This window comes from Sceloporus undulatus, chromosome 2 (assembly GCF_019175285.1).
Source record: "Sceloporus undulatus isolate JIND9_A2432 ecotype Alabama chromosome 2, SceUnd_v1.1, whole genome shotgun sequence".
NCBI classification, from domain to species: Eukaryota; Metazoa; Chordata; class Lepidosauria; order Squamata; family Phrynosomatidae; genus Sceloporus; species Sceloporus undulatus.
This window is the reverse complement of record NC_056523.1, coordinates 45,641,892-45,661,251: the sequence shown is the minus strand read 5'-3', so window position 1 is coordinate 45,661,251 and position 19,360 is coordinate 45,641,892. Positions and strand designations below refer to the sequence as shown.

Here is a 19,360-nt window from a genome sequence, read left to right as displayed (position 1 = left end):
CTCCTAGAATGTTTGCCAATCTTGGTCTTCCCCATTTTTCAAGTTTTGTACCTATGTGGATGCCTGGACTGGGACTGATTAGTCTCAGTAACCTTAGCCATACTGAACTTGTTAATGGAAAATCAACATCTAGATATGTCCTATTGATTCTATCTGGAACCAATAGGATTCAGGACCAAATGTGCCTAGGGTATTTCCATATCCAATCCATTTCAGAGCACATAATGATAGTAAAGGCATTAACTCTGTACAACTACTATGTTTTGATGTCACTCCATCCAGAAACCATTGTATGTTAAGGTCTACATTTAGAAATGTATATGTCTAACAATAGGTTCTTACATTTGCCAACATTTCTTTAAACCTGAGTAATTCTGAAATATTTTTGTTGTTGTCATTTCCATTGTATTGTGAAAAATTGTGACTTGCATCTTCATAGTTCTGAACTAAAATGAATATAAACCTGTAATAGACAATAGATTGATGAAAGTTATGGGCTGGACTATGTTGGTAACACATGTCTAAGGAACTTGGGGTTATATATGTATGTCTTTTTTGGGACATTGTGTACAAATCCTTGCACATTGTGCACTAGCTGCTTATTCAATATCCAAAATGTCCTCCTAAGATAAATGTAAAGCCCTGCTATTACTCTATTACTCTTCACTACTTCAATTAAGAAGATCTCTCCCTCCAGTCCATCTGCCTTGGTCCAGGCCTCAGAGGGAGAGAAGAATGCTGGACCTGATCCCCCCCCCATCATTCCCTTCTCCTTTTGTGTCGTCTTTTTAGATTGTAAGCCATTTTAGATTGTAAGCCTACAACAGAGGGAATCGTCTATTATCCCCTCTGTTGTAAACCACCCCGATTCCCAGTGATTGGGCAGCATATAAATAAATCCTATTATTATTATTATTATTATTATTATTATTATTATTATTATTACCCCCTTGCAAAATGCCCGAAACCTCTTCCTAAGGTATATTCAAACCTGTGTAGTCCATTATAGGTTTATGTCCATTTTAACTCAGGGTCTCTATAAATCAGAAATGACTTGAAAGTACACAACAACAAACAATGATGGTACAAGGCACAATTTTACTGGCTAGGAGAGGAAGGTGGGAAGAAGACAAGACAGTATTCATCCTGTCTGCAGTTGCAGTCAGGGAAGACAAATGATAGCCTTCCAGATCTCCAAGACAGCACCTTCTCTTTTCTTCTTCTAGTTGCTGACTTCTGTCTAATTGCTTCTCCCTCCCTTTCCCCACAAGCAGCACCAGCTTGTTGGATTTGACAGCCAACTTGGGGGATGAGTTGCATGGAGCTACATGTCTGGAACATTACACTCTGCATTCTCCAGTGTAAGATCTCAGCCAATCTCCAAACTTGTCCAAGTATCTAGCTCTGTTTTAAGTTCTTCTGTAAAATGTTAGCAGTACAATGGACCATATAATTAAGGGGGGGGGGGGAATAGCATTTTGGCTTCAAGTGATAATTTCATCCCAAGCTGAATATGTTCTGTTGTACAAATTTCTGTACAACTCACAAATGGCCTTACCTTACTTCAACAAGTTTATCTCATTTTGAGTATTGGAAATTTTGGTTTTTCCAGCCAGTACACTTTCAGTCCCTCCTACAAAGCACCTATAATAGATCTGGGGCATCTTGAAGACCACCAGTCTTGATTGCTCATCTACATATATTTGACATAAAGCCCTGCTTCTAATCAAAGAAGCTAATGCCTGTGACTTTGTTATGTAACCAGTACAAATATGTGACTCTCCTGTTTTTAATTATGGCAAAAGCAAAACACTCCTGAGCTCATAAACCTGTAATGAGAGAGAAAGCCTTCTGTGGATTTGAATCAAAGCAATCATTTTTAAAACATGAAGACAAAGCCTGCCTAGTAAAATTTGTCTGAAAGTCTTTGCAGCAGCCAGCTAGCAGGGTACCAAGTTCTTTCACTGAACATAAGAAGTGTAAAGTTAAGCACACTTAAGGGAAAGTCTGTACAACGTATGTTAAAAATTGTCCTAAGTTTCTAATCCACAAAAGAACTGGGTCTTTATGCAAAGCAAAACATGTAATCAAACACAAAATAAAACTCAGCAACCCTGATACCATGTACTAGTGACCATCCTACATGGATGGGGAATGCAAGCATCAAGTCTCACGATCTTATAAAGGGCCAGCAGGCACCACAGTTTTCTTCTGTCATCTCTTTAAGTTTTTTGGTGGCTGTCCCTTGACAAAGCAACCATCTGTTTCTCTCCCTCCTAGTGTCCATTCACACACATAGGTTATGACAGCCAATGAGAATAGTGAAGTCCAGCAGCCAATTTCAAACAGGCTCTGGAGACACCTAGGAAAAGAATAAGTCTACACTGCAGGTTCACTCTCCCAACCCATAACCCGTTTTCTAAAAATGTTTCTGGTTTCTTCTCTCATTTATCTTATTTTACTTCTGTGATATTACAAGGCAGGAAGAAACAGTGTGAAGAAAGGATTGAAAAACATGAGATGAAACAATCAAGAAGGTAATCACAGCTCCCCCCCACACACACACACGTGCCCACAAGCTTTCCCCATTTTTTAAAAAAAGATGTGCTAGAGAAATCTTCGGTAAAAAAACTGTGCCTGCTGAAACAAATGTAAGATGGGGTTGAGAGGAGGAAACTCATAAAGTTTGTGGGCTTTGGGGGGGGGAACATGCCTATATATTTGCTAGAGGGAAAGATAATTTAGTTTCAGCACCAAATTTACTAATTCAGTGCTTCATTCAGTTCAAGAGATTTAGGAGAGGAGGGAAAAAAGGTTGGTGAATACAGATTGTTCCCTCTTCCAACATTACAAAGTGAGGACAAGTAGAAGGAGAAGACTTCACCTTCTCAGTCCAGATTCTTCAGGGCAGATGGGATCACAATTTCTGTCCCTAACTTCTCAGAGGAAGAAACATCTTTACATCTCAACAACACCACAGTTCAAGAAGGATATTGAGAAGATGAATCACGTCCAGGAGAGGGTGACCAAGATGGAAACCAAGACCAGTGAGGTACAGGTTAGAGAGCTGGGTATGTTTAGCTTGTTGAATATGGAGATGAAAAGGAGGTAGCACAGCCATCTTTAAATATTTGAAGGGATGCCAAGTAAAAGATGAACTGGACTCTGTGGCTCCAGAGACCAGGTCATGAACCAATCTAATCAAATTAAAAGAAAAGAGATTCTGCCTGAATATTAAGAAGATCTTCCTGACAGTAAGAGCTGTTTCACAGGGGAATAGAATGCCTCTTCTTTGAAGCTTTTTAAAGAGTGGTTGGATGGCCAGTGGTTGGAGTGCTTTAGTTGTATACAGTGGTACCCCGGGTTACGAAATTAATTCGTTCCGCCGCCGCTTTCGTAACCCGAAATAGTTCGCAAGCCGAAAAACCCATAGGCGCTAATGGGGAAAAGCCGCGATTTCGTGTGAAATAGCGCCGAAAAGCACCAAAAAATTTTTCGTAACCCGGAAATTTCGTAAGGCGGCGCATTCGTATCCCGGGGTACCACTGTATATCTGTATGACAATGAGTTGGTCAAGGTAGCCCTCACAGTTCTTCCAACTATGAGACTATAATTCTGTTATTTAGCTGTCCAGGAAGGACTATGTCCAGCCTGTTTTCTTGCAGCCTCTACCTCATAAGTCAGCAGTTATGGGTGTCTGAGTAATTCTACCCTCTGTTTCTCCCATTCCTGTAGGCACATGGAAAGCAAGATGAAAGAAAATTCTCTATATACTTTCTCTATGTAGAATTGTCCCTGAAGCCAACTGAAATTACTTATCAGTAGAGTTCCATAGGACCACACAGTGGCATGGGAATCACAGAATTGGTCATCTAGTCCAATTGTTTTTCAGTGCACGAATCCCCTACTACACCATCAATAACAGGAAAAAAGTATTTCCTCGTAAAAGCCTAGCATTGGGAGAAGTTTATCCATGGCTTACTGTATGAGAGTTGAACTCTACATACAATATATCATTTACATTAGCAGTATGAACGTATGCATGTCTATTTGGAAGTGAGCCCCACTGAATTTAGTACAACGTAAGAGTATCAAATAGGGCCTGAACAGACAGGCCAAAATAAAGCTGCTTTGGGTCACTTTGCAGGTATGCTGTTTAAATGATGCATACGTCCAAAGAATCCAAAAGGCTCTCCAAAGCCACGCTTCAGTCCTAAGGACTGGAATGCAGCTTTGGCATAGCTTCTGGCCTCTTAAGATGCATGTCATTTAAACAGCATATCTCCAAAGTGACCCAAAGCAGCTTTATTTTGTCCTGTCTGTTTGGGCCCTAAGATATCCTAAAAGATTACTGGAATCTAATCCAGGAAGACAAACATGTCTCCTTCCCAAGTCTATCTAATTTAACTATAATTCTATTCCACTTATCCCATGGAGCTAATGGCGCGATACATACCTGCATTTTGTAGCTTGCCAGTGGTGATACTAGGGTTAGGGAGCGTGCACCATTCAGAACCTCCCTAACTCTATTACGAACTTCATACGTAAAAATGGTGGCACCCTGTACACATGGGCGCTGCCATTTTGACACGATGGATGCTTAGCGTCCACACGCCCCGGCACCTTTGTGATAACACAAGTGTACCATTTGTACATTGCAGCGTCACAAAGGCACCGCAAGAAGAACCCACTTTTTGCGGCTTCTTTTTGTTCCATGATGGAGCTGCGCAGTTTGTCTGCTGCGGCTCGCTCATGGAGCAAACCAGGGTGGCAGGAGATCAACCTTTTTGGGTGGTCTGTATCCCGCCATAGATACTGAACATAATATACCTTCAACACTCAAGCTTTTATCCTCTCCACATTCAGGTCCTGGCATTCAGTGTGCCTTGCACAACTAAGAGGTGGGAACAGGGATCATGCCTTGTCTTCTGAAAGAGGCTTGTACAGTTTTTGACATGATCTGATAAAAACATAAGTCAGTCCCCTACATCACAATCTATCTTTTGTAGCTCTATCAATCCATAGATTGTGCAATGAAATCCTGACAGTCAATTTCAAACATTCACATCACTGGCAAGAATCCGCCAATGTGCATTGGGGACTTCTGCTTTACATCAGGCATTTCTGATACACAATGGACACTTCTGAAACATATCAGGTGCTGCTTTTAGTGTGCTCCAGCATAAGAATGGAAATCACTGTCAAAATATTTCTAGTCTCTTGAAAAGGGTGAGAAATATATTTGCTATTCTCCCTGCAGATGAAGTATGAGAAAATTAAAATCTTTTGTCTCTCACACAGAGGGAGCGGGAAATTCCATTTGAAATTTGATGTCCTGGGTGACTTTATTGCCCCAGTACTAAACTGAGCAATTAAACTAACTCACTCTCTCTCTCTCTCTCTCTCTGTGTGTGTGTGTGTGTGTGTGTGTGTTGCAATTCACTTTTGTTCTTGCATAACTTCAATTCATTTCTGACTTTGATGACCCTAATACAAACTTATTACAGGGTGTTCTTGACAGGATTTGTTCAGAGTGGCTTTGCCATTGTCTTCCTCTGAGGCTGAGAGAGCATAACGTGGGGTCATCTTCAATCACAATAAAAAAAGACAGACTAGTACATACATGTTGAAAATGAGATGCTGAAATTCTGTGTTGTTTTTTTTTTTTTTTTTTTTTTTTTTTGCAAATGACTGGATTCAAATTTGTCAACCTTAAAACAGGAAATATTACAAAAGGCAGTGAGAAAGTATCTTTTATGGGAACATATATTAAAAATATAGTAAAGACAAGCTGGGATCAGTCTGCCATTTCTGTTCCTTCTGTGTTGCAATCCAACCAAAACAATCTGTTGAAGAAGCACTCTGTGTAACTCAGGAAACACACACATTGTGGTCCTCTGGGGCACCTCTCTGAAGAGACTACAAATATTCATTCAGATGCATTGTTTCTTATCTGCCAGAGCTTGGAAATACTGCCTTTTTTGGATTGCAGGTGCCATTGTGTTATTTCATCATAACATATAGCCCTTCAGCTATTGTTGGACTACAAGCCCCAGCATCCCCTAGCTAGTGTAGCCAATGCTGAGAAATCCTGGAAGCTGCAGTAAGCAACATCTGGATCATGGAAACTGTGCTACATGAAGGCACAGACAATCATACTCTGCAATCTCTGCAGCCCCTGGGGTTTATGATCTAAGGTGACCATATCACAATCAGGCAATCTACACTACTGTGTCAGAAGCCCACTGGATGGCCTTGGCTAAGTCACACTCTCTCAGACTCAGTGGAAAGCAAGGGCAAACCCCCTCTGAACAAATCTTGTCAAGAAGACTCTGTGATAAGTATGACTTAGAGTTGTCATGAGCCAGATATGACTTGAAGGCAACAACAATAACAAAAAGACAGTGTGAACTGCCCCCTGCTGTTTAAGTACTCAACTTAGTACTGTGACCATAAAACCAATGAGAATGATTTTCAAATGGACATTTATTGTCTTGTCACATCATTTGCAAACGAACCATCTGAAGATTCTCATGTCTAACTCAAAAGATGGCGAATTTCTAGGCTTTTTAATTAAAATGTAAAGAGGTGGTGATGGTGGTGGGAGAAAACAAAAGTCTCTATGTTTACCAATTTGCAACAAATGATTATTACATCACTACTCCAGCATTTTCTAGCTGGTGCCTAGATGCACATCAGCAAGTGCCCCAATATACATCAGTGCCCAATTTGCCTTGGGCTGTAGCCATTAGAACAGATGCATGTACACTGTAATGTCATGACAGCCCCTAGCTGAACATGGACATTGCAAAAGTAGTCAGTTCAATTTTGCACACATATAAGGCTGTTTCTAAAAATGTACGTCCCAAGCAAATGCCAGCCACACTGAGTTTTTCCTTCCAAAATCTATTCTAGTGCAACAGTGCTATAAGGCCAACCTCAAAAGCAAGAAGGTATATATTCAAGCTAAACTGAGCCCCAGAAATGTATTTTGAACAAATATCCGTGATAAACTATAGCTGTCATAGCTGTGAAAATTCTATAAAGGCACACTAGGAACTGGACAAACTATTTTTCTTGCTGCCTGCCACAGATTGTTAAAACAGATGACTTAAAACTCCTGATGGGATACAGTTTCAGAAGCTAAGTTTATTTAGTTCTGTATTTTTAAACCGGATCGTGTCGAATCATGATCCAGTTTAAACCATAGTGGGAATTAGGCCTATAAGTGCAGGCTTGGTTAAGTCCCAACTATTTCAAGTCTGTACTTAAGTCTCTAATGCTAAAATGACTGGGAATTCATTAAGTCCTTAACCCTGGTGGTTGTATCACTCCCAAGCAGAGAATAAGAAGAATTCTAAACCAAAGTAAAACATAAAAAGTTCCACTGTTATTGTTTTATTTTAAAGTGTATGTAACTTGCCAAACAGTGACAAATCTTTATGTGTAAATATTTCAGGTTGTTAATGTCCTGTTTAACAGGAAAATTAATAGCTGAAACAAAATCAGTTGATGAAAATCTGTCTATTTCGAACAGAGATCTATTTCTTTAAAGGTCAGTGAGAAAAAATAGCAAACTTCAATGCTTCTGTAAATTTCTAACAATATAAATAAAGAAATGTTGCCTTTAAAGTTGTCATTTACAGAGCACACACTGGGCCAAAAGCTGCCCTCCGGCATATACACACAACTCCTACTGTGTTGAATGTGAATTGTGCATATCTATCAAACAAAGGAATCTGGCTCACTACAAAGCTTACTGCCATTTTCTACAAAAGTCTAACAGCTATCAGGTTCAGACAAATGCATCACAGTAACGAATCCTGGACTAAAAAAAAAAAAACCTCTATACAAATCCCATCTGACTGGTACTACAGAGAACCTTTAATAACATGAATTTTAACTTACAACTTGTGTTCATGTTGTCCCTCCTGTGACCAGTGGCATAGCACAGCCAAAGCTCACATGGTGGACATGTTAGGTCTATTGGCTCGCAAAGGCAACTGTGTCATCTACAACCCTTCTCAAGCTTCTGTGTCCACCCTGGGCTTAGCTTAATCCTCAATGTAACAACTGGGTAGAATGCTCCCCTCCCTCCCCCCTCCCCACATATATAAGAAAAAAGGCAGTGTTGTGAGAAATGGCCAGAAACCTCTATGCCATTCACACAACATATATTTTGTGTGCTATTAACTAAGTAGCGGAGGTGCTAAGAAACCTGGTTATGGAATTGTGAAAGCGCATAATTGATGCACACTGAGAATGCCCAATGAGTACAGGAATTCACTGGTCAGTGTCTCTTTGCATCGGGCCATTTGCCTGTCCTGCTATGTAGTTACGTTTTTGATTTTATTTCTTGAAGCTACCATTTGTCAAAATGAAAAAGATTTCAGATAATTAAATAATTTAACATTTGTCTTACATATTATCTATTCCATTTCATTTCATTTTATAATTTTTGTATTTCTCATCCAATCTCCTTCACTAGCTCATATATTCTTGTTTTCCATTACCTTGTCATGTTTTATTGCTTTTTCTTCTATTTCCCTTCCTCTCTATTTCTTTAAATCCTCTCTAATAGTTCTCTATTTCTTAATATGTCTTCTTATATCTTTCCCTTTCATTATATATCTTTTACATTAGGCCAAATATTTTCCAGTAGTCTCTGACTTACTTTCATTCATTTTCTGTTTTGTTTTGGGTTGTTTATTTGTTTGGGGTTTTTTTTATGATTTATTTTTCATCCAATGAGTCAGTCTGTCCATCAGCGTCATGTCAAATAATTTCAGTAGCCGTTCTTCACTTGTCGGTATTTCTTCAGTTTTCCATTTTTTCATTAATTGGACTCTTGAAGCTGTGATCACATGAATCCCTAAATAATGAACTTTTTGTTGAATTTTGGTGTCTTTGTCACTTCTGTCTTTTCTCTTTTAGTCATATTTTTGTCAAAATTACTGTTTTATGATGTGAAGTCGAAGGCTTTCATGGCCGGCATCCATAGCTTTGTGTGGGCTTTTCAGGCTATGTGGCCATGTTCTAGATGAGTTTCTTCCTGACGTTTCGCCAGCATCTATGGCTGGCATCTTCAGAGAAAGCCTGCCTGAAGCATTTCTCTGAAGATGCCAGCCACAGATGCTGGCGAAATGTCAGGAAGAAAATCTTCTAGAACATGGCCACATAGCCCGAAAAACCCACAAAAAATTACTGTTTTCTGTTTATTTATTTTGAAGCCGGCTACTTCTCCAAAGTCTTTTATAATCATTGTGAACCTTTTTACTCCCTCCATGGAATCTTCTACCAAAATCACCAGCAAAAGCCTGTAAACTGTACTCTTGGCCTTCCTTTAATTTGTGTGCCCCTGATTTCCACATTTTCTTGTATTCTTCTCTTCAATGTTTCCAATATTATAATAGATAACATTGGAGATAACGGGCATCCTTGCCTCATGCAAGGTTTTGTCCCTTATCCATTTATTAAAATTTGTGCTAGAAATGTTTTTACTTCATGAATTGAAACTGTTTACATGGAACAAATGGCCCTGCTATGTAGTTACAAAGCAGCAGCCTTCTACTGAATATGGACATTGCACATCTTCACAATTGTGTTTCCCACAGATGTAAATCCACTTATGAGCACACAACCATAATTCCCAGAAGGATTTCAGCCTGTCTTTGTAGTAATACAAATATTTTGGAGTAGCCTAGTCTCAAAGGGGCAATAAATATACTCCAGCACAGTGATTCCCAAATGCTGGTCCTATGGATATTTGGGACTTCAGCTCCTAGAATTCCTGGCTGTTGACCAAGCTGACTGGAGTTTCTAGGAGCTGAAGTCAAAAACGACTGGAGGACCAGTGTTTGGGAACCATTACAAATGACCAATTCCTGGTGGAGAGGAAAATGTCTTTAACTGGTTGGTTTTGGTATGGATCATCATCACATTTTTTTCTGGATATTCTTTTGGGGCATGGTAATGGGGACTTTCATAATCAATATCCACACAAAAAGTGGAGTGATCTGTTATAATATTAATTATGAATGGTGACATCCTAGCACCTATAGAAAGACCCTTTTCTACATTATCATAGCAAGAGATGTAAGAATTAAATTAGATCTTGAGCAAATTGACTGCAACCCCCTCATGGATTTTTGGAGTTATAGGAATAAACAAACAAACAAATAAATAACCCTACTTCAATGGGAGATAACGCAATTAAATACTTGTGGTAAAGTTTTGACAACAAAAATTCAACCTATCACAAGAGAATATGAGAGGAATGATAAATATTTTACGAGTCCATTTTTCTGTAGTCATAACACACTGAGATAGGATTTGTTTAATATGCTGTTTTAACACAGTATTCCTGTAAGATTTAGTTTGTATTAAAATTCCTGAGGGAATGTGAGAGAAGTGGAACACTAGATGGATTCTTAATTAAAAGCACAGAGCTAACCTGGCTGTATATCTGAATTGGTAAAAGAGTGAATGAATAGCCATCAACCTTAAAAACAAATCATGTTAAAAACCACTGCAAAACTGAAAAGATGGAAACAGCTTAATTGTGTATAGTTATTCATGCAAACAAACAAAGCTGCCATTATGTGCAGCACCTGCACAGACACCAATGGTGATTCAAATTGTTTTAAAAACAAAAACAAAAAAAACAAACAAACCAAAACCTTAATTACATATCTTTTCCAATGAATCTGTGGTTACTGTTGTTTTCCCTTGGCTTTGCATATGGTACCCACAAACCTGATCAGTCTATTTGCAGAACAGAAGCTACATACAGCACATACTTGCTTTTGTTGCAGCAAACACAACCTAAAGACATGTGGCATATTAAAGACTAACAAATTAACATGCAGCATAAGCTTCTGAAGGTCAGAATCCACTTTGTCAGGTGAATTGCTATCCTCAGGCCAAGTTATGGTGTGCCCATGGGTTTCATAGGGCTTTCTTAGGCAAGGAATACTTAGAGATGGTTGTACCAGTTCTTTTCTCTGATATATAACCTACAGCACCTACTGTAGTAGTCATATAACCTAGAGTAGGTACTTAGCAGCCTCCTGTCCAAGTACACATTGTAAGGCATAAAAAGTGGAGCTTATCTTAAAATCCTCACCATTTCCTCCTTGTTTTGCATCCTTTTTGAAGTATTCTGCTGAAGGAGAAATGGGAGTATCAGAAGTTCTTGTTAGTGGAGCATCTTAGACAACATACTTGAAGAACTTACCGAAATTGTGCACAAGTAAGCAAATAAACTACAGTATTATTTTATGTAACTCTGAGTTTCTTGTGTCTATATCTGCAAAAGATATACAATCACAGCAGTATTTTGAAGTGCCCTGAAAGCTTCTGCTGCTTTTAATGTTCCAAAAGACAAACTATCTTTAATGAGCCATGTGTCTTTGGGATGGCATGGCTATAAAAGAAGGCCCACTGGTTGGCTGTAAGCATAGCTGTTTCCCCTCATTAGATACAGCCTTAAATGTTGTCTGCCTTGTGCTCAACAAGACATAATAAAGTGATATCGGGATGGTATCACCCTCTATGTCCTCCTTTGAATGGTTGACAACTCCAGGAGATTTTCTAATTAACCATAGTCTGTAATTGGCCTGGAGGTGCAGCTCAGCTAATGGTATAGAGAATAAGCTCCTCTGAGGGAGAGAAGATGTAAATGACAGCTACTCAGTATATGACTAAACACTGTACATTTGTTTCCCCCCTATAGAGTTTCTGTGGGAAGACTAATGTGTCAAGCATACAAAGACAAGACATTAAGAATTCCATTCTGATCTCCTGCTTACTCTGATATCATTCATAGGCTCTCTTAAAGGAAGCAAAATGTTTGCTTTAAATATTATTTGCTACTTGATGGGAAAATGCTTTAAGTGCTGTTGAATTTTAGCAGCACAATTTCCTGCTGATGGTGAGGGTGGAGTGAGTTTAACCCTATTGTGGATACTGGGCGAACAAACTGGGACATGACCCTCCCAAATATAAGCCCACCCCAGAGACTCAGGCTATTTGATTCGGAACCATGGATTCCTGATAGCACACAGAAGCTTATTCTTTCTATTTATTATTTTATTTATTTATTTCATTTATATGCCACCTCTCCCCAGGAGTGGGATACAGGTGACTTCCTGAAACAGCAAATTAAAACAAAACAAAACATTTACAATAAGATTTAAAAACAATTCAAACCATAAAACACATTAAATTCATTTAAAAAACAACCAAAAGTTTTAAAAGATAAATAAAACATCCTTAATATAAAGTCTCCCTGCTTATACATTAAAAGCATGCTAAAAGAGGAAAATCTTTGCTTGCTGGAGAAAGGGAGCAGGGAGGAAGCTGGCCTAGCCTCCTGTGGAAGGGCATACCAGACGATGGGAGCAGCAGCTGAGAAGGCTCTCTCTTATGTCCTCACCAAATGAGCCTCTGATGGTGGTGGGACTGAGATAAAGTCTTCCTTCGATCTGCAGGTTTGCATGCAGAGGTACAGTCTTTCAGATAGTCTGGACCCAGCCTTCTTCAGATTGCTACTCCTCCATCTGTAGAGAGGGATGCTGGAGAGGGCCTAACTAGGAATCTTCCTTTCCAGCATTCTAATTTAAACATTTTCCCTGAACAAATGGATAAATCTCTGGTTTCAGAGAGATCTCTAATAGGTTTAGTCCTCTGTTGTTTTACAGTGGGCAGACCTGTTCAGGCAATGACTGTACAACTGCAGCAAATTCTTTCCTTGGTTCCCTTAACTTCTGAATATGTTTAATAGATTAATGACTTTAGTTATTAAACTGAATTTAATTAAGATAATTATTTCCCCCTTAAACTTGATGAACTGAATACAGTGTTGTCAATTTCTCTCTGAAATTCCTCTCTTATTTGAGACATTGATTTAGGTACCTTTCTGTATCCACTGAGCCATTTAGTACATGCATATAAGCATTTGAACTCAAATATATATTTATTAGGTTTTAAAATACTGTTTATGGAGTTGATGGTGTATATAGAGTATGTTTTTTTATGTAACACTAACAGTCTTCACATACAGTTGCCTTTGATCAACACAGACAATCGTCCAACAGATTCAAGCTCTGAGAAAACTTACATTGGCGGGTTACAAACCGCCACTTACGACGCGCTCCATGCGTGCTAGGGTTAGGAAGGGGTGTGTTAGGGTTAGGAAGAGTCGCCCTTTCCTAACCGGCCCCAGCACCAACACGCGCGGAGCGCGTCGTAAATGGTGGCGCCCATCCACATGGGTGCCGCCATTTTGACGTCTTGGATGCATAGCATCCAGACGTGTCACGGGGGAAGTGACGCCGCGAGGGCGCGCTTCACCCCTAGCGGCGCCACTTCCGCATTTTGAAAAGGAGCTCCTTTTTCGCTGCGCCAGGAAGCCTCGTGGTCTGGCCGCTGGGGCTTCCCTCCACAGAGAATGACGGCGGCAGGAGAACGGCCGCTTGAGGGTGGTCTGTAACCCGCCAAAGTCTTGTCAGTGTTCTGTTAATAGTAACATCAGAATTTTCTTTAACATGTCTGGTTTAACCTCTGTACCATAAGGAATATTAACCATTTCAAACAATTATTTTTATATTCTTGAGTAAAAATTCTGGGATTATTTTAGAGCAACCGCTTCACATGCATCCCTCAAGTGAGCATTCCAACCAACATACTTGAATGCTCAATGATTTCCAGACCATAAATATCCCAGGGAAACAGATAATGTTTAAATGCCATGTAAGTGAATATCTGTAGGTTTTATTTCCAGTAAGCACAAAATGTGCTTATTTTCTGTTTATCTGGGAATAAGCCTAGTAGTTCGATTTGCTGAAGCCAGACTTAAACTGACTGGACTTTGCTTTGTACTTAATAGAGTGATTCATGTTATTGACCTCCAAATGTATTGTGAACTTTCCTTTTGAGCTCCAAAGCAAAAAAGTGATTTTCCACTACAGCATCCCACAGACCAAAATGGAGACAACAGCATGGTTGTAGCTCCAGCAATGCTAGATGCATGTAGCAAAACAAATATTATATACAATGTACAACATTTTCATACATGCTCTTTCTTTCTTTCTTTCTTTCTTTCTTTCTTTCTTTCTTTCAAAAAGAAGGGAAATAATTGAAGTTTCAAATCAGAAACACAGTGTGGAACAAGGGGGGGGGAGTGTCCCTCCACCAGACCCCTTATTTTATACACACGTTGACCATTCGCCTAAGGCTAGGAAGTTTTATTTTAGGGATGGGTAGAATATTACCATCAGAGGATGAAAATAAAAGAGTTTCCTAAGCTGTTGTGGAGTAATTTCATGGGTAGCTGTACAAAAGAGATTTTTAAAAGTAATGCACTCATCAGCAGAAATATGTCTAGAATATGTCAGACTGGTGTAGTGAACTATACTCTGGATTGATTTTCCTGGATCATTTCTCAGATCAACCATGGATTAGCTCTGTCCAACGGTCCGCTGTACCAGTCTTTCCAAGGTTCATCACAGTGCCTATAATTAACTGTGTTCATTATAATTAACAACAGTCTAAGCACAGGTCAGAATGGGGATCAGCATATTTCACATATTCCTGGGCCCATGTCTGCCATTCTAGGATTTGTCATGCATCACACATTTCCCCACCACTGCCACATCACCTGTCCTAGTTTCAGGAGTACCATGGGGTGAAAAAATATCCTTAGGAAAATGTTACTTGGCCCACAGGCCATGTGTCATTCATAAAACAATTGGCAATCAGAGCTGGGTCTTCCATATTGGTACAGATGATGAGACTCAGTGTGGCATAGTGGTTTGAGTGTTGGACTATGACTCTAGTGACCAAGGTTCAATTACCAGCTCAGCCAAGAAACTGACTTGGGTGACCTTGGGCAAGTCACGTGTTCTCAGACTCAGAGGAAAGTAATGGCAAACCTCCTCTGAACAAATCTTGCCAAGAAAACCCCATGTTAGGGGTCACCATAGATCAGAAATTACTTGGAAGGCACACATCACGCAGGCATGATGATGATACTATATACTGATGTGTACTGGGGAAGTGAAAGAGAATCAATACCAGCTGCACTCAGCTATGATTATGAGAGTAGACTGAATATGTATCACGCCTACCTTGCTGTCTCTCCACCAGTAAGGTGACAAAAATAGGGATGGAAATAATATTCAAAACTATTTGAAGAACAGTTGAAATAACAGATATCTTGAGTGTCAGGAAATCCTGATGAAGAGAATCCTAGATGTGTGAGAATCTTGGTAGTTCAGGATTTATTCTGCACACACACACACACACAAATATACATGGATGTGGTTCATAAAATAGCTTCTTTTCCTGCACAGAAAATAGTTTAAGAAACTTTTTTATGTGCAGGAAAATTGTTTTCTTTGTGGGAAACCTGTTTTCTGTGCAGAAAGTGCTGTGTTCTGTTCAGCATCTCCCACACAAACATTTTTTTCCACAGAGTAAATTCTGAACTACCAATTATCTTCAGAGAGTTTTTTTCCTCCTTCTGCCAGATCTGAAAAATCAAAATACCATCCAGATGAGACATGCAAGAATGCTAGTATTTAATATAAATAACATCCTTCATGCCTTACGGAACAAAGGTAGTCTAAAACCAACCCATGTTTCAGTTTGTGCCTCTCTGAAGTATAGGAGAAGCCTTCAACAGTTGCAATATCTGACAAATCTAACCTAATTGGTTAATATAGACCAGGGGTAGAATCAAGCAGCATGTGTGCCACATGCTGTTTTAGGTACTCCCCAAGCCTACATCTGGGGATAAAAATTGGCTAAATCACATTTTGAGAGACTAAAAGTAGACACCAGGGCCATTTGGGCTCATAAATGCCCTTTTAGAACCCCTATCCCAAGATGGAAAAAACTATTTGAAACTTTTTGTGGGTTTTTTTTTGGGGGGGGGGGCTATGTGGCCATGTTCTAAGAGAGTTTCTTCCTGATGTTCGCCAGCATCTGTGGCTAGTCACACAGGTCAACACACACACACACACACACACACACAACCCTTTCCAGCAAGCATTCTCTGAAGATGCCAGCCACAGATGCTGGCAAAACGTCGGAAGAAACGCTTCTAGAACATGACACAGACAGCCTGAAAACCCACAAAAACTATGGATGCTGGCCATGAAAGCCTTTGACTTCACATTATATTCTTAAATTTAACTGATATCTATGTTTGTGTGTGTGTGTGTTTAAAGCATACAATGTTGCAATTTCTGTTGCATATTGTTTTGGAAAATGCAATGGAAAATTTAAATAATTTTATGGAGAAAACCTTTAATTTATAAAGTGCTGTCTATACATTCTCTCAGAGAGTCTGGCACTGAAGACTTTTAAAATCAGTATTCTTTGATGTGTTTCTCAGCTGGATCGGGTCATTTTATTTCCCCCTCAAAATAACACTCTAAGTCCTTTATTCCAATTTCACAGATGGACAGCTTTGCGTCACTCATGCATCTTCTTTTGCCTGGTAATATGTGAAGGAACATCAAGATTGTGTCATTCTGAGAGAGATGCTGCTGTTTTCATACATTCCTCCTGATCTCTCTATTCCCATACTTTAAAAAAAGGTGAGGGAGGGCTTCATCTTCCACAGGTGAGAACTTCCTATTTGAATTACTGCAATTCATTTGTATGAATCTGCTCTTTTGAAAAGTTCTAATTTTTCAACAGAGGATCCGGTGCTAAGATATTGCAAATTTAGGGGTATTTCTATACTTAGCTTTGCACCTTTTAGTTATCAAGAAAAGTATAATTTTCAGGTACAACGTTAAGGATGAGTTTGGCTACACTTTGGACATGGGTTCTAACAACTTTCTCCAGAATTAAGAGAGGGAATTATCCACCCTTCCTTTGTCATGTAGGAGCTTCTAAGGAATTTCAGGAGGCTTATGGATAACCATGATACTTTGGATTTCTCTCAGGTGTTCTTAAAACTCCCAGATGGAGAATTGCTTGTTTTATTGTCTTATGCTATTTTAAAACTCTCTCCTGATGACAAGTTGCATAGACATATTTCACATACGATAAATATCTTTTTAAAATCTATCACTTTAAGGTGATACTTTGTGCTGCATGAGTTGCTCATGCTTTATTATTATTTTGGCCCAAATCAGATGGGACAAATAAAGCAGCTTCTGGCCACTTCAGGGGCAGGGCATGCAGACAACACATGCCCCAGAGCAGCCAGAAACTGCCCTGAGGCTGCCTAAGGAAGCCTCAGACCATCAGCAGAAAGAGTGGGGAAAGTCTCCTCTTTTGCTGATGACCCATTTGGGACCATTCAGTCACTGCAATTCTGGTTGGAGCAGCCAGAAGCCACTCCAAGCAGCCAGTCTGCTTCACTCCTTTATTGTTTTATTTGTACTAGAAGAAAGAGGTGAGTCCAACAGAAGTGCTTTTGTTAATATACCTTTTATGCATTTGCTTTTGTTCATCAAAATTATTGGGTTGAAGCAGACTGGCAGCTTGGATTGGCTTCTGGATGCTGCAGCTCTAATCAGCTCCCAATTGGTGCAGAACTGTGGTAACTGGATGGTCCACTCTGAAGCAGGCTAGCACTACAGTCCTGAACCGGGCTTTCAGCAGGAGCATTTATTATTATTATTATTATTATTATTATTATTATTATTATTATTTTGCTGCTCCTGCTTGTGCCGGCTTTTCCAGGTTGGTGCAGGCTCTCCGTGTGGCTTCTGGCCACTTTCAGTGTGTTCATCGTATACACACCCCATTCCCAATGTGTCCCAAAGGTACCACTTTTTGCTTGTTGCTTCAGGGCATTGTTAACTGCTGTCAAGTTGAGTTTATCATGATCCTAAGCACTCAGTTTTCACTCTTAATACATAGATACTGGAAATACTATGGCATGGCCAATCCTGCCAGTGGTATGTATTGATATATGTTTACACTTCAAGCTCTTGTCTAGTTCTTTCATAGCTGCCATTGCATGTCTTAGCCTTTTTGACAATTCAATGAATTACTGTACCAAGGTATAGGGAATCTTTGACTATTTCAATATCTTCATCATCTACTTTAAATTTGCATAAATCATCTATGGTCATTATCTTTATTTTCTTACTGTCCAACTGTAACCCAACCTTTGCACTTTCTTCCTATACTTTCTTCAATAGTTGTTCCAAGTTCTTTAAAATATTATAAGTATATTTTGAAGTACTTATGGATTTTATGCTTTTCATAATACTAGAAGCCAGAAACAAACTCAGGAACAGGAACAAAAATCTTATTCAATGGCACTCCTCAGAATGATGAAACTACCTCAGGGAATACTGGCAGACAACAAGGCTGGTTCTTTGGCTGTTCTTCCTAGGCTCCCTGACCATTCCCCTTTATTGAATGAGAAAGCTGAGTGTGCCACATTGTTCTATTCCTTCACTTTGGGGACTGGTTGATGCTGCTATTTCATTGCCAAACTTGTAATCCAGTCAGCTTCTGAGTGCAGAATGGGGTAGAGGACACATCTTGTTCTTTGCCACAAGCAGCAAATTCTCTCAAGATGATCCTGAATTTATTTGTGATATTTTCCTTCATAAGATATGAATAGGAGCCACTGGTATAGATGGCCATAAATGAAGATTAGACCAGTTCTAATGAAGAAAGGTTTACCAGCAGCTACTCTTCATGATGACTATATGGAACATTGTATTCTGTGCAGAAAGCCTCAGTCAGGAGGCTGATAGACTATGTGGAAAGCAGAATACTCTGTTCCCAAGAGGGCTCCACATAGGTCTTACATTCACCTACTGTGTAGCTGTGTGTGCTCAAAGTGAGATGACTTTTATAAGAAGAATAGTCAAGATACCTCCTGCTAGCACCACATGGTTTATTTTAGTTTTAGGCTTAGAGATGTCACTGCTTTGTTACAGACCAGTACTTATAAATATATTCCTCTTGTATAAAATAACTACATAAATTTTTTAAATGAGACAGCCATCTCCCTCTTTTCAGCACAAAACCAATGAAAAGAATGACAGTTACTGGAGAATGGAAAAGCAGAAATAGAAAGAGTACATTGTGCCTAATCTATTCCTTCTTTCTTCTAAGGCTTATGTTCCATCCCCGCCCCCAAACCTATGAAAATTCATTCTCTCAGCCTCTCTTTTTCAATCTGTTTCCAACCAGGTTTCCTTGCAACAGCTACACAGACATTTCAATGCAGGCCACATACAGTATCTTGAGAAGGACAAAGAAAATAAAGTTACCAGTGCATTTACGATCTGTGTCTTCTTTTTTTGACCCACTGATTGTTAATTTGCAATTGAAGTTTTCTTCCCAGTACTCTGCAAACCACACATTTCTTCTATTG

At 39.4% G+C, this 19,360-nt stretch overlaps 1 protein-coding gene across 1 annotated transcript in view; it reads right to left on the bottom strand.

Annotated features, from left to right (window-relative positions):
- The window catches only part of GRM7 (glutamate metabotropic receptor 7), a 513,800-nt gene that overhangs the window by 199,569 nt on the left and 294,871 nt on the right, over positions 1 to 19,360 (bottom strand). Inside the window, 1 exon segment of the mRNA XM_042453709.1 lies at positions 19,257 to 19,360. This exon segment is cut by the window's right edge and continues 11 nt beyond it. Within this exon segment, the coding sequence (XP_042309643.1) occupies positions 19,257 to 19,360 (104 nt within the window).